This window comes from Aplosporella prunicola (genome assembly GCF_010093885.1).
Source record: "Aplosporella prunicola CBS 121167 unplaced genomic scaffold K452scaffold_2, whole genome shotgun sequence".
NCBI classification, from domain to species: Eukaryota; Fungi; Ascomycota; class Dothideomycetes; order Botryosphaeriales; family Aplosporellaceae; genus Aplosporella; species Aplosporella prunicola.
The window spans coordinates 579426-593315 of record NW_022983530.1 but is presented as its reverse complement, the minus strand read 5'-3'; the positions used below and the strand labels follow the sequence as shown (position 1 = coordinate 593315).

General features: G+C 54.7%; 6 protein-coding genes across 6 annotated transcripts; 4 read left to right on the top strand and 2 right to left on the bottom strand.

The window, feature by feature from the left end:
- Positions 1–204: 204 nt before the first annotated feature.
- On the bottom strand, positions 205–3232 carry K452DRAFT_68822 (uncharacterized protein). Its single transcript, XM_033547033.1, has 3 exons — positions 2794–3232; positions 2594–2739; positions 205–2543 (listed from the first exon to the last, which is right to left on the bottom strand). The coding sequence occupies exons 1-3, from the start codon at positions 3074–3076 to the stop codon at positions 405–407; spliced, it is 2568 nt and encodes an 855-aa protein (XP_033402357.1). The 5' UTR covers positions 3077–3232; the 3' UTR covers positions 205–404.
- Positions 3233–4299: 1067 nt separating this feature from the next.
- K452DRAFT_219134 (uncharacterized protein) lies at positions 4300–5408 on the top strand (the record flags this gene model as incomplete). Its single annotated transcript, XM_033536400.1, has 3 exons — positions 4300–4419; positions 4473–5227; positions 5285–5408. The coding sequence occupies 3 exons, from the start codon at positions 4300–4302 to the stop codon at positions 5406–5408; spliced, it is 999 nt and encodes a 332-aa protein (XP_033402356.1).
- Positions 5409–6736: 1328 nt separating this feature from the next.
- On the top strand, positions 6737–7484 carry K452DRAFT_68803 (uncharacterized protein). The gene has a single exon (XM_033547031.1). The coding sequence runs from the start codon at positions 6857–6859 to the stop codon at positions 7310–7312; it is 456 nt and encodes a 151-aa protein (XP_033402355.1). The 5' UTR covers positions 6737–6856; the 3' UTR covers positions 7313–7484.
- Positions 7485–7730: 246 nt separating this feature from the next.
- K452DRAFT_282819 (uncharacterized protein) lies at positions 7731–8110 on the top strand (the record flags this gene model as incomplete). The annotated part of the gene is made up of 1 exon (XM_033539652.1): positions 7731–8110. A coding segment is annotated over exon 1 (314 nt), but the record flags the coding sequence as incomplete, so codon positions are not given.
- Positions 8111–9396: 1286 nt separating this feature from the next.
- Positions 9397–11557, bottom strand: K452DRAFT_262625 (uncharacterized protein). The gene is made up of 8 exons (XM_033538615.1): positions 11435–11557; positions 11330–11381; positions 11252–11274; positions 11164–11193; positions 11081–11110; positions 10859–11027; positions 9599–10806; positions 9397–9519 (listed from the first exon to the last, which is right to left on the bottom strand). Exons 1-8 carry the CDS (start codon positions 11483–11485, stop codon positions 9484–9486), a joined length of 1599 nt encoding a protein of 532 aa, XP_033402353.1. The 5' UTR covers positions 11486–11557; the 3' UTR covers positions 9397–9483.
- Positions 11558–11646: 89 nt separating this feature from the next.
- Positions 11647–13748, top strand: K452DRAFT_355118 (uncharacterized protein). The gene is made up of 4 exons (XM_033545937.1): positions 11647–11939; positions 11994–12108; positions 12160–12389; positions 12455–13748. The coding sequence occupies exons 1-4, from the start codon at positions 11845–11847 to the stop codon at positions 13332–13334; spliced, it is 1320 nt and encodes a 439-aa protein (XP_033402352.1). The 5' UTR covers positions 11647–11844; the 3' UTR covers positions 13335–13748.
- The last annotated feature ends 142 nt before the right edge of the window (positions 13749–13890 follow it).

The following is a 13890-nucleotide window of genomic DNA, read 5'->3' as shown; positions in this document are numbered from 1 at the left end:
AGTAGTCAGCCGCAACCAGGGTCCGCTATTCCGCTTTCGTCGCCCGTCTCCGCTGCCATTGTTTCGTCCAAAGACATCTTCCACTTCAAGACGAATCGACTTTGTGCTTGAAAACACTTCTGATTAGAAATAATCCTCCTCCTTCGCTCAGTGGTGGTATCTTAGCTCTATCTATATCTCTCCCGCTCCTTTAACTTTTTTTGTTTTTCCCCCTCTCTCCTGCTCGCAGAAATGCCGTCCAACAAAGAACTAAACAAAGACAAAGTCATTAGATGCACATAGCATAAAACGCCGCTCCTGTATCATGACGGAGCCAGAGTATCCATCTCAATATCCACCGGTGAATAACCAAGCCAATACCGCCTATGCAAAGACCCAAAAAGATTAGAAAACCAACCGGTCCGTCATGCCGTGCCCTTCTGGTCCACATCCTCGCCTGCAGTCGCGCCATAGTTGGGGTAGTCTTGCGATGTTTGCGAGCTGTTTTGGTTGTGGGCAATCTGGCTGTGTATCCGCTTGCGCTCCGCGTTCTGCACCGCGCTGATGAGTGCCGACGTCAGGTCGATGTGGAACAGCGGCCGGTTGACGCCGTGCACTAGGATACGTTTCGAGTTGTCTTGCTCGTATGCCTTCGCCCGCGAAATCTTCTTGTCGAGGCTGGGCGAGCCGCCGTCGGTGCTTTCGCTGCTGCGCTCAATCTCTATTCCGTGTCCCGTCTCCTCGTCGCCGTGCCGGCTCAAAGCGCGGTCGTCCGCGGCCTGCCTAACGTGCGCAGCGCTGTCGTCGCCGCCGATCTCCGCAACGCTAAAGATTGGCTTCCAGCGCGCGTACGACTCACCGCTCTGAAGGTCGGGCGTCGGATAACCAAACCCGGCGGCAGCGAGAGCGCGCTTGGTCCATCGGTTGTTGATGCATGCAAAGTGCCATTCGACGGTTTCGGGCGCAGCGAAACGGTCCAGCTGATTCCGAACGTCGATGAGATGCTGAACAGATGTGATGTCAACGTTGTTGACCGAGGAGAAGTCGAGAATAACGGACTTGAGAGTTGGGCGAGGATCGTGTTCGTCGAGCGTCTTGCCACGGCGGGGACCAGGGTCATTCCATGGGCGGTCGCCGAGCTTGCCGTAAGTGAAGGGGTTGGTGCGGCGGCACTCCTTAAAGATGACCTGTACCATGTAGTCAAGGTAGTGGGTTGCGTTAGGGTAGTTGTAGCCTTCCGAGAAGCGGTAGATAAAGATACCAGGCGCAGGAGTCTGCAGCGGAATCTCGGGGTTGGATCCGTCGTTGTGATCAATTGGCAGATAGATTTCCCTTGTCGAATCATCGTTATCGTGGGACTTCTGGCGGTTGCTCGACTTCATAACGTTCTCAATTGTCTTGGGTTCGTCGCCGAGCAGGTGGTCTCCTTCAACAGAGCGAACCTTGACCTTACCAAGGAAGCGACCACGAGCCTTGAAAATCCGGAAAAGAAGCATAGCCGCCGAAACGCAAATGGTAGTGTAAATACCGTTCTCAATGCTGCTGAACACCGTCACCAAGACACCGGCGAAAAAGATGGGGACTTCGAGTGGTGAAATTCTCCAGAAACGGTAGACAGTGTTAGGTGGGGTGATGAGATCGCCGACAGCGTGAATGATGACACCGGAGAGGGTAGCGTTAGGGATGTAGAAGAAGACGGCTGGGAGAGCGTAAATGGCCAAGAGGACAACAATTCCAGTGATTACACCGGCGAAAGGAGTTCTCACACCAGCCTTAGACTTGATAGCGGTACGAGAGAATGAACCAGTAGCAGGGTAACCTCCGAGGAAGGGACCAAGGAGGTTGGCAGCACCAATGGCAACCAGCTCCTGCGAAGGGTCGATGCTGTAGTTGTTGACGCGACCGAAGGACTTCGAGATCGAAATGTGTTCAATGAGGAGAACGATGACCGTTACAGGGAGGTCGGATGCGAAGCCCGAAATCATATCCTTGCTGATAACAGGAACCGCCGCGTGTTGAAAGCCGCGAGGTACCTTACCGATGAGCTTGAACCTGGGGTTATCGCGATGATGCATGTTGACTAGCCAGCTGACCATGGTGTACAGAAGGATGATGAAGACGGTGCGCAGCGTAGAGAGGAAGAAAAACATCTTCGCCTTGGCAGGATACCGCCCGGCCAATGCAGTACAACCGAAGCGAATGACGTACAAGGCGACCATGGCAGTCAGTCCCATGGCAGCGTCGAGTTTGGTCCTAGGCAGTCCTTTGAGCGTGTTGATTATGACTTCGTAGGTTGCGCCGCGAGTAGAGAATCCGGTGATGCCCATCATGGTAGGAACCTGGCCAGCAATAATGTTGATAGCCGACCCAGTCATGAAAGCGGAAATGGCAGTCAACGAGATAAAATCGACAAGCCAGCCGAGACGAGCAAGGCCGAGGAAACAGACAATGGCACCGGCAATGATACCCAGTGCCGACGCAATCTGATGACCTTCGTATTGGGGAAGATTCCCCGCGGCTCTCGTGACGATTTCGCCGGTGACAGTGGACATGACCGCGACAGGCTATTAACGATTAGATATAACGTTTACCACAAGCAATGATCGTAACTTACTCCGATGGTAATATCCTTGGAGGTAGCGAAGAACCAGTAGACAATGACACCCATGAATGAAGAGTACAGACCATACTCCACAGGCAACTCAGCCAGCTTGGCGTAGGCCATGCCCTGAGGAACGACTACCGCACCAACAGTGATACCTTTCGAAAGATGTCAGTACTGCCGTCGCTGGGATTGGGAGTAGAAAAACTTACCGGCAACAAGATCTCCCCACAGCCATGTCGTGTTGTACCGCGTAATCCAGGCCAGGAATGGGAACAGGCGGTACAGGTAAGCTACCACATCGCGCCCGTTGGGGAAGGTTTCACAGATCCACTCCCAAGCGGTCGGCTCTTGCTCGACGTAGGTGTCGGCGCTGGAAACGGAAAAGACGGATTCTCCACGGGTAATCTTGTCAGAACCGCCTTCGGGGGCGTCGAGCTTGATGCCCAAGACGTTGGCAAGGCCATGGCCAAGCTTCTCCATGTTGGAAGCCATAGGGAAAGCTTCTCCCGGAAAGAACGGCTGGCAATGGGGAATTGATGTATGCAGATCCTGCAGGTAAGGATGCAGCCACGAGACCAGGAACCGGTGGGCAGAATGGGAGGGTATATAGGCCTCGTGAACCTGGTAGCGAGCGCGGACCCTACGAGGCTAGATCAGGCGGGTAGGCGAAAGCTACACAGTGGATGCTTCCCTGTTGGCTTGGCCAAGGCAGGTGTCAGCAAGCCGTGTGATTGCGTGACGGCAGGAAATCAGCCACCAGGGCTGGGATAGGTAGGTGGGAGAGATGAGAGAGGTGTGGAAGGATTAGAGGAGGAGCGGCGACAGAGGAAGAAAAGGCACCAGCAGAGACATTGAAATTTGGAGACGGGGATGGCTGAGAAAGGAAGGGGATATCGGAAGAGGGTCTACGACGCTGACGAAGACATCATCACCACAGCTAGGTCGAGTTAGAGTTGAAATTAGCAGCGGAGTGCCGATAATGGAGGCGGCCATTGCCCCAAGTTTGCATCTGTGCTCGGAAGACTGACGTTTTGGCGGACGCAACGACGGGGACAGCGGAGCCTTGGAGGAGCAAGGTCGGGCCAATAGCGAAGCGAGTGTCTTGCGTGCTCGGGTGCGGCGATGTCGTTTTGCCCAGGCCCGGCCACGAGCGTCGGCTAGTGTGGCGGGCACCTAGCGGGCGGCAGTCGCAAGGAAGAAAAAAAAAAGAGCGTTAACTGCCATTTTTTCACTTCGCTTCTGCTCATCCCCCAAGTGCCGTCGTCACCAGTGTAAAAACTGAAAGGCAACTAGCGACAACGGCTCCGGCGCCGTTCCTGACACCGTTTTTTCCCATTGTGCCAGCCACTGCCCGCCTCTCCGCTTGGCAGATACCGTGACGTTGCCCCGGGCTTGCCCAACGCGTGGCGGGACCCATCGGGCTGGCAAAGATGGAGCCAGGCACGCCGGCCATCGACAGGAGACTTGCCAATTGTGCGCAGCGTTGACCTGAGCGGTTTAAGCTCCCCCCCGTCGCTCACCTGCTCGTTTCGTGCCTCGCCTCAGGTAGACGCGGCGCTTGATGATGCTGACGACGATCGCGCGGAGTCGACGAAACGAAACGTTCGCCAAGCCCGAAGCCCTGTCCCCTTCCGCTGCCCTGGCAATCTGCGCCAACACCACCTCCTACGTACACCGACGCGTCGCTCCTCACGCTCTGTCCTTCCCCTGGTGCCATGACCAACCTCGATCTCTTCCTCCTCAAGGGCCCGCCGGGAGGGGACCTCGCCCGCGGGCTCGACGATCTGCGCCACCACATCCTCAGCGCGGGTATCCCAGCGAATAGCGATGGCATGGTATGCCGCCTGTCGTCTGCCTTCTTCGTCCTCGAACTAACCACGCGTCGCAGTCCGAGTTGCGCATCTACATCTGGCTGACTTTCCTGAACGCTACCCCCATCCGCACCGATGTTTATCTTGACCTCGTCCGCCAAGGCGCATCTCCCGCCTATACGAAGATACGCAATGACACTTTCCGCACACTGGCGACTGATCCCTTGTTCCGGCGCCGGGTGACCGAGAATAGCTTGACCCGTGTCCTGAACGCTGTCGCGTGGAAACTTCACGATGCTCACGAGGCCCGTGTCAACGGTTGGCAATCCCCACCGACTCTGTCCGACTTCGGTAGCCCAAACTTCTCCTCCAGGCGCTCTTTGACGGGAACGACCATTACCGACGGTGGGTCGCAAGCTGGTGACACGGCTGGGGAAGTCGGTTACGTCCAAGGCATGAACGTGCTGGCGGCTCCCTTCCTCTACGTTGCGCGCAGCGAGGCCGAGGCCTTTGTTGCATTCGACAAGTTCATCACCACCGAGTGTCCGGGTTACGTTCGCGGATCCATGGACGGGGTGCACAAAGGTCTTGCCTTGGTGGATACCGTGCTCGAGATTGTCGATCCCAAGCTCTCATTCTACCTCACCTCCAAGGGCCTGAAGGCCGAAATCTACGCCTTTGCGTCCGTGCTGACCATGTGTGCGTGCACGCCGCCGCTGCCCGAGGTCTTGCAGCTGTGGGATTTTCTTTTTGCCTACGGCCCACATCTTAACATTCTCTGTATTGTTGCACAGCTCGTGCTGATCAGGGACCAAATCCTGGCAAGCCCAAGGTACGTTCCAAGCCAGTGCTTCACTACCCGAGATGCTCTGCTGACCCAACGATGCAGTCCTAATCAGATCTTGCGCTCTCTGCCGCCGTTGCAGTCCAAGGCAATCATCTCCCTCGCCGTTGCAAACGCGCAGAAGATCCCCGAAGACATCTACCAACAAATCATCGACCACGCGAAATGAAGCATTGAATTACGAATCACGCAATTATGACCGAAACGAGGATGAGAAAGAAGAATTCCTGGAGTTTGGCACTGTAACGGTATAATAGAAGCTTGGGTCAATTCCTTAGCCGATGATACCATCTGGAGTCTTTTTGGTTGGTTGGTCCAAGGTTACGACAGGTTGGGCTAAAGAAGAGGTGACCCGGGCTCGAGGTGAGCATCGATGAATTTTCACTTCTGAAACTCTTAGTTTTGCTTTTCTCCATCTCTAGCGCATAAGATGCTCTGTTCTAGGACCTGTACATCATTAGAGAAACGACCATCCAAACCCTTGCAACTCGGTCCTCTGTTCTCGCCGCGTCAGTCCCAATTTCATATCACTCCATCGCAAACCGTTAGCCCCACGGCATCAATAGCCCCTTCTCCGCCCGCAGGCCGCCGTTCCGTTCGCGCAAATTAGGCACCTCGCCCGAGCGGGCATGGCTATGATCCCCACCACGCATCCCCGAGCCGCACGTCCGCACGGCGCACGCACTCCAGCACGACAGACCCTTGCTACCTACTACTGTACCACCATCGTCTCGACCCCGCGCGCAATATAGTGTATTAGGCGTCGCAAGCAAGAAAAAAAACTATAGACAAAGCCAGAACCGCCCCATCCCCGCACACCGTCACACCACACACGCCATGTCTCGGCCGAAGAGGCGCGCCGCGCCGCTGCTTGCCGCTGCCTGATAGTGGGTCCCACGCGCGCATCAGCCGACTTCCGCGCGCGCTCGTGCGAGCGAGCGAACGAGCAACGTCTGCTTGCTTGCTTGCTTGCTTGATTGCTTGTCGCTTTGCTGCGAGTCTGCGCTCCAGGCCTCACTCAGGTGGTGCACGCGCATGATTGCTTGCTTCCATGCTCGCTCACGATGGCGGTGGCGACGAGGCGAGACGGCTTTGGACGTCGGGTGTTGGGTGTTGGGTGTTGGGTGGTTCGTTTGGTTGGGCGGTTGTGAGGATGTGATATACGAGGTCGATGGTGCTGCGTTTTGCGATCGGTTCGAGATGCGGGGTGAGTGGGTGGATGTGGCGGTTGGCGGAGGGGTGGGCTTGTTTGTGTGTGACTGTCAGACTGACTGACTGCGCGAGCAGGGTTGGGCTGGATTGGGGTGGTGGTGGTTGGCTTGGGGTTCGTTGAGCTTGAGCTTGAGCTTGAGCTTGAGCTTGTGTGCTTTGACTGATGCTTGATGACGAGCGGTGCGACTTGGTGATGCAAATTCTGTTTAGCTTGGTGTCGCAGGTACGTCGGTGGTTGCTTTTTGTGTTGATGTGTGAAAAAAGCGATGTGGCACGTGTATTGTGGTTTCCTTTCTATCCTATTCTTCTTGAGCTGTTTTGGTTTGGTATGGTGTTCTTTTCGCTGCTTATGTCCCGTTTCTTACTTCAAGCTTTTGTCTTTCTCTTCTCCTTTGGTACGGGCAAATGCTGCTACACCTCACAATTGTTTGGTTCCATGTAGGACGGACGGCATGGATAATGGATTTCACTGCAATGCTATGGCAACCAGACGAAAGAATTGTCGTCTACAGAGCACTTCCAGCGCCGATGCGTGAAAGACGCCTAAATCGGTACGTAAAACATTTGCTCAGTGAGATAGACACCAACATCGGGCCCGCATCTTTCATTCCCTTCTCAGCTAGAGCAGACAAGCAGGTTCGTCCCATTGTCCACATCCCCGAGCGTCCACCTTCGCGCGATCAGTTAGCCACTCAACACCAAGACCTTGGCCTCGGGGCCCAGATCCAGCCAACCGCGAACCCACGCACTGGACCTGTGTCTCCACCGCCATGCCAGACCAGCGGCATCCAGGGAAATAGCAGATCGATCCCATTGCCACGGGCCTGGACCAGCTGGCGCGCAGCCAGGCAGCCGGGATAGTCAGGATGGGCAGCCAGATAGGCATGCAAGCACGCAAGCATATCCCCGCCGCGGATCGCAAAAGGAAAAAGCATCAACGCCAAATGAGAGCCTAGAAGAAAATCCCCGCGCCACAGATCGCGTCTATCTATCGAACGCCTCTCGCTCGCGTGTGTGGGTGCGGGCGTGGCCAGGCGCGCATGCATCATCCGCGCGGCGATGGCGTCATCCGGTCCAACAACTGGAAGGGGCAAAGGTCGTCAAAGGTCCCTAAATTGCGGCTACCACACCAATAAAACGTACACCAACACTAGAAAACTACATACGGGCTTTGCCGCAGCCGCCACCACCGCCTCCGCCGCCGTCATCGGAGTGTGGTGGGCTTGATTCGTGGTGGCTGTTTTTCCGCTTGGCTGGCGGGGGCCGAGGGCGCGGGAGGGTGTGGGCGCGGGCTCGATATGAAATGGGCGTGGTTCTGGGCCATTTGGGGGCGCGAAGCTGGTGGCGGATTAGGTGCGGTGCGTCTGGATAGGTGGACTGGGGTGGTATTGGTGGTGGTGTTTGTTGGTATCGGAGTGGGGCATAAGCGGGCGCGAGCTGGCGAGACGGGCTTGGCAAAGGGACAAGTCCCAAGAGGAAAAAAGAAGAGAGGTGTGGGAGGCCTGGTTTGTTTTCCTCCGTGTTTGGTTTGGGGCTGTGAGGTGTGCTCCTTTAGAAGGGGGTCTGCGGGAAGAGGTATGTCTTTTGGATATCCGCTCGTCCGGAGAGCTAGGTAAGTGTGTCTCATTCGAAGGTCTGGAAAATCATCCAACTTGTTTTGGGAGTATGTTGCGAGTTTGCGAGTTTGCGAGGTTGCGAAATAGCCACGAGGGAGCACGTATGAACTTCCTCCCCGTCTAGGAACGACTTCCTTGACAATGATTATATGACTTTGCAGTTCAAACTTTCCACCAATAACCGGACCCATTGTGTAATCTCCTTCAGGGTTGTTGAGCGGCATGTCTAGAGCAATGCGGTGTTAAATTGACGCCTTCCAGCATCTCTCTGTGTGCAGTCCGCACCATGAATGAGGGACTACAGCCTAAAGTTCCGGCAGATGCTTCTGTAAACTTTCTAAGGACATTGGATTCTCTATGGAGACCTCACGCCCTGAAGAACCCATATCCAGACCAAGCTGGCCGAGGGGACCTGATACCATGCGCACCGTCAGATCTTGAAAGCAGTCATACCCACCGCAAAGCCGAAGTATGTTGGAATCAAAGGCCTGTTCGACTCCACGCAAATATACTGACGATGTCCATACTCGAATCCCCAGAGCGTTCCGCGAGACAATGTCACCATATGTCCTCGAAATACTTCCACCTCTTCCAAACATTGAACTTCATATGCATATAAAAGCGCTCATCCTGATACAAGAAATATCAAACCATCTCTCCATGGGATTGCTTCCACACCTACGTACTAGAAGGCAGCTATGTTTAGGTATAACTTGTCTGGAACCTCTATGCGGTACATATACATATATATAGGGCCGGAGATGATTTGTCAACCCTTTTCTTGACTATTTCGCTCATCACTTGGTCGCTTAACAAACCAAATATGCAATATACAAGTATTCTTTGGCACCTATTAGGCGGCCTCCTGGCAGCTACGAATACGAAAAGATGTGAAGGCACAGGTATGGTAACAGGTACGAGGGCGCAAAGTTGAATGGGAAAATTGTAAGTTTCACTTTGCAGGAGTTGAGTAAGTATCATCTAAACTTATATCTAATAGAATAAATACTGCTTGAATACTGTTGTATTTTCCCCATCACCGAGTATAACAGGTTTGTCGATTTTTGAGATATCTCTGTAACAGTTATCTTTGTCTTCAAAATGCGCAATAACCTGTTGTCAGTACGAAAAGGAACTTTCGTCTTGATACAGGCCCCCGAAACAGAACAGTCGTTGTTGACCAAACCACCACCCAGCCTTCATGCCACGCCATAGCTTCAATTGCAACTACGCTTGTTTACCACACACCAATCTTGAGAAGTCTTTTAATATCGACAAGGAAATGAAACGGTCACTATCAAGATCACAACCTGGGTCATACATTATTTTGAAGTCATTCTTGATTCTTTTCGTCTATGGACATTCAACGTTACTTTTCAGTTTCAGCAACTATCCATTCGCACACTCACCGTTTCTTTAACGGCTAAGAGCGATATCGTCGATTCTCAACAACTAGGGACATGTTAGCAATGATCCATAAGGTTCTCATTGAGATGGAAGTTAAATGGGGAAGTGGGGTTCATAAGCTTACCATCTTAACGGTCTCAGCCGCCAGCTCGAGGGCGCTGGTGCTGACGAGCAGCGGCTGCAGCACATTCTCCTCGGCAATATTGTCCTTAACACCACCACTCTTGATGCTGATGCCGGCGTTCTTCTCGCCGAGAGCATGCCTGTGCCTCAACTCGGTGACGACCTTGATGGAGTTGAGACCAGCGTTCTCGGCGAGGGTGTTGGGAATGACCTCCATGGCGTCGGCGAACGCCTTCCAGCAGATCGCCTCAGTGCCAGTGAGCTCGCGCGACTTTTGCGAGAGGGCCTGAGCAATCTCGATTTCGGGCGCGCCACCACCAGCCAACATAGCCTTCTTCTTGACGAGACACCTGATGACACAGTGCGCGTCGTGCAGAGAGCGCTCGGCCTCATCCAAGATGAGTGAGTTTGCTCCTCTGCAGACGATGGAGACGGTCTGTGCCGCGGCCTTAACACCAGTAACCTTGACTATCCTCGCGCCCGAAGATTGCACCTCCTCAATCAGGTCCGCGGAACCAAGCTTGTCCTCGGTGAAAGAGTCAATGTCGGCAATCGGCTTGCAGCCGGTGCTCTTGGTAATGAACTCAATCTCGTGGCGCTCGACATCCTTGATGACAAGGATGTCCAACTTGGCCAGGAAGTGCAGGGAAAGGTCGTTGACGGCATCGCGCAAGATAGACTTCTGGATGAAGAGAACGTTACACTTCGCCTTCTTGATCTTCTTGACCATGTTCAGCAGGTACGTCCGCTCCTCCTTCAAGATCTTATCCATCTGCCTGTAGTCGTTGACGACAATCTGGTTCTCCATGTCGGGCTTGGGGGGGCTGAGCTGGAACTGGATCAGGCCTATCCGCGCCTTCTCTTTCCTCGTAGGGCCGCCACCGCTCTTCACGACCTGCTGCTGCATCACCAAACCGTCCACCATCTCGCTCTCATCTATGGTACCGCCGGGCTTCTTCAGAATCCTAATGTTCTTCAAGTCGACGTTGTCGGCGGTCTTGGGGTCAATGACCTTGAGGACAGAGTCCACGGCCATGTGCGCCAGCTTAGGCTCCTGGGCAACAATCTTGGAGGAAAGCGAAGTAGAAGCGGCCTTGAGAAGGGTAGTACGGTCGGCGAGATCGATGGGAAGGGACATGTCGTGAAGAGTCTGAACTGCCGCAGCGGCGGCACGCTGGAAGGACTCCGAGATCACGGTGGGGTGGATACCTAGGATAAATATAAGCTCGTTTTCCTCATGACGAGGATTAGAGAGACGTACCCTTTGCCAGTAACCGCTCCGCGGCACCGAGCAAACTGCCCGCAATGACAACAACCGACGTCGTGCCGTCACCGGCTTCGATATCCTGGGCATTGGCCAGATCGACCAGCATCCTGGCGGCCGGGTGCAAGACACTCATATCCCGCAGCATGGTGTTGCCGTCGTTCGTCTGAGCTGCATTAGGTTATTGAATCCAGGGAGGCGGGCGCTGCGGGAGCTTACAATGATGGTCTCGCCCTTGCCAGTTTGGATCTGTTTACTGTATTAGAAGAGCTCTCGAAGCAAAAGCTTAATAGCAAACATACCATCTTGTCCATACCCCTAGGGCCGAGCGACTAGCATGCCTACATCAGCTTCCTTGAACCCCACATTCTGGGATATCCCCTAGCTTACTGTCCGAATGGCGTCGGCGACGGCTATTCATCTCAGTCAGCTTCCTAAGCTCTCAGGGTGTCTGGCGGAATCGCATACCTCTCGCCGCAACAATGTTCGCCGTGCGCACCGCCTGGGGCTTCTCCTTGTCCTGATGCACGGTTAGCCCTGAGCTGCGTCTGTCCCGCAAGATTGGGATTTTACCTTGAAGGCATTGTTGCCGGCGTTACTGCTGGGGGGCGCAGTAGTAGCCATCTTGACGGAATCAAACAAGTGGACGGTCGGGAGATAGCAAGGAGGGGCGCGGTGTTGTCTCTAGGAAAAGTGCGGGCCGCCGACTCTTGCAGGACGCGATCATTTTCCAGATGTCGGTCGCGTCGGCGGTTCTCTCCGTCCACTTTACAACAACCCGGAGTCGATGCTTAGGTACGAAGCCGGCCGACCAGAGAGCTCCAGCTCAACTACGCATCACTTCCATACCTCCTCCGCTCACCTCCATCCACCGCACCACGCCCTCACCCTCACACTCCTCGCCGCACGCCTTGCGCCCGCTTAACTTCGACTAAGAACCACCCGACCCTCCCGCGGCGAGCTCCACTTCGCCTCCGTTCACCATGCCCAGCGCCACCGGCCAGAACTGGGAGAAGTACCAGAAGACCTACTCCGACGAAGAGATAGAAGAGAAGAAGATCACGCCCCTCTCCGATGAGTACGGAACCACGCCCGGTCCTTGGCTAGGATGCAGTCGCTGACTCCGATGTAGGGACATTCAAGTGCTCAAGACCTATGGCGCCGCGCCCTACGCAGCAGAGCTCAAGAAGCTCGAGAAGGAGATCAGGGACAAGCAGCAGAGCGTGAATGAGAAGATTGGCGTCAAGGTATCCTCAAAACGTTCCATTTAACACGAACGTCAAGCTCACAACAGCTAGGAATCCGACACTGGTCTCGCACCGCCGCACCTCTGGGATATTGCCGCCGACAGGCAGCGGATGCAAGAGGAGCAGCCCCTGCAAGTCGCGCGTTGCACCAAGATCATACAAGATGAGAAGGATGCCGATAAGAGCAAATACGTCATCAACGTCAAGCAGATTGCCAAGTTCGTAGTCAACTTGGGCGAGAGGGTCAGTCAAACGGATATCGAGGAGGGAATGCGGGTCGGGTACGTTTGCGCGCCGATTATACGGTTCGGAGATCCTCTGTAATGCTAACAAGTGTGAATAACAGTGTGGACCGAAACAAGTACCAGATTATGCTGCCGCTACCCCCGAAGATCGACCCATCGGTGACGATGATGACAGTGGAGGACAAGCCGGACGTCACGTATGGAGACGTTGGTGGCTGCAAGGAACAGATCGAGAAGCTCCGTGAAGTTGTTGAAATGCCCTTGCTGTCTCCCGAACGCTTTGTCAACCTCGGTATCGACCCGCCCAAGGGCGCGCTGCTCTACGGCCCCCCCGGTACCGGTAAGACGCTTTGCGCTCGTGCCGTCGCCAACAGGACGGACGCCACCTTCATCCGTGTCATTGGTTCCGAGCTGGTCCAGAAGTACGTCGGTGAGGGTGCCCGCATGGTGCGAGAGCTTTTCGAGATGGCGCGGACGAAGAAGGCCTGTATCATCTTCTTTGACGAAATCGACGCGGTCGGAGGTGCACGTTTCGACGACGGCGCCGGTGGCGACAACGAAGTGCAGCGCACTATGCTGGAGCTGATCACGCAGCTGGACGGCTTCGACTCGCGCGGTAACATCAAGGTCATGTTCGCGACCAACCGGCCGTCGACACTGGATCCCGCGCTGATGCGGCCCGGCCGTATCGACCGCAAGATTGAGTTCTCGCTGCCCGACATGGAGGGCCGCGCCAACATCCTGCGCATCCACGCCAAGAGCATGAGCGTCGAACGCGACATCCGTTGGGAGCTCATCTCGCGCCTATGCCCCAACAGCACGGGTGCCGAGCTGCGCAGCGTCGCCACCGAGGCGGGCATGTTCGCCATCCGCGCCCGGAGAAAGGTCGCCACCGAGAAGGACTTCCTCGCCGCTGTCGACAAGGTCATCAAGGGCAACCTCAAGTTCAACTCCACCGCCACTTACATGCAGTACAACTAATCGCGCGGCTGCTGCGCTCCTCCAGCATTTGGCTTGGGGGCTGGGGATGGCGATGGAGAGAGGTTGCTCTTTGCGTTTTACGGTTATGGATCTTCCTTTCTGTTGTGCTTCTGGGGAATGCCGGCCCATCGCTGGCTACACGTGACATGGCGACGGCGGGCGTGTATAGTAAGGATTACAGGAGCTCTGATAGAAGAGGCTCAAAGCATTACGGAGCATCGATTAAATCGAGTTGAGTCTATGTCCGAATTATCAAGAAGATTGACAACGGTGACGTAGTGTATGTGTGAGGGTTAATAATTGTGTTGCCACGAATATGCCAAGGGGCGTATATTGTTGTAGTTTACATAGTCTTGTGAGGCTACTTGTCTACCTACGAGTTCATGCTCCACATCCAACTAAGGAGTGACTGAGAGGCGTAGATATTGTTAATCTACATGTTATTTTAAACTATCTCATCTAGTCACGAAATCGGGCTCTACGTCCAGCTAAGAAACAACTTGTCGAGAGTAGTTTTGTCTACCAACAAAACCATATGAACACATTTGTAACTTTC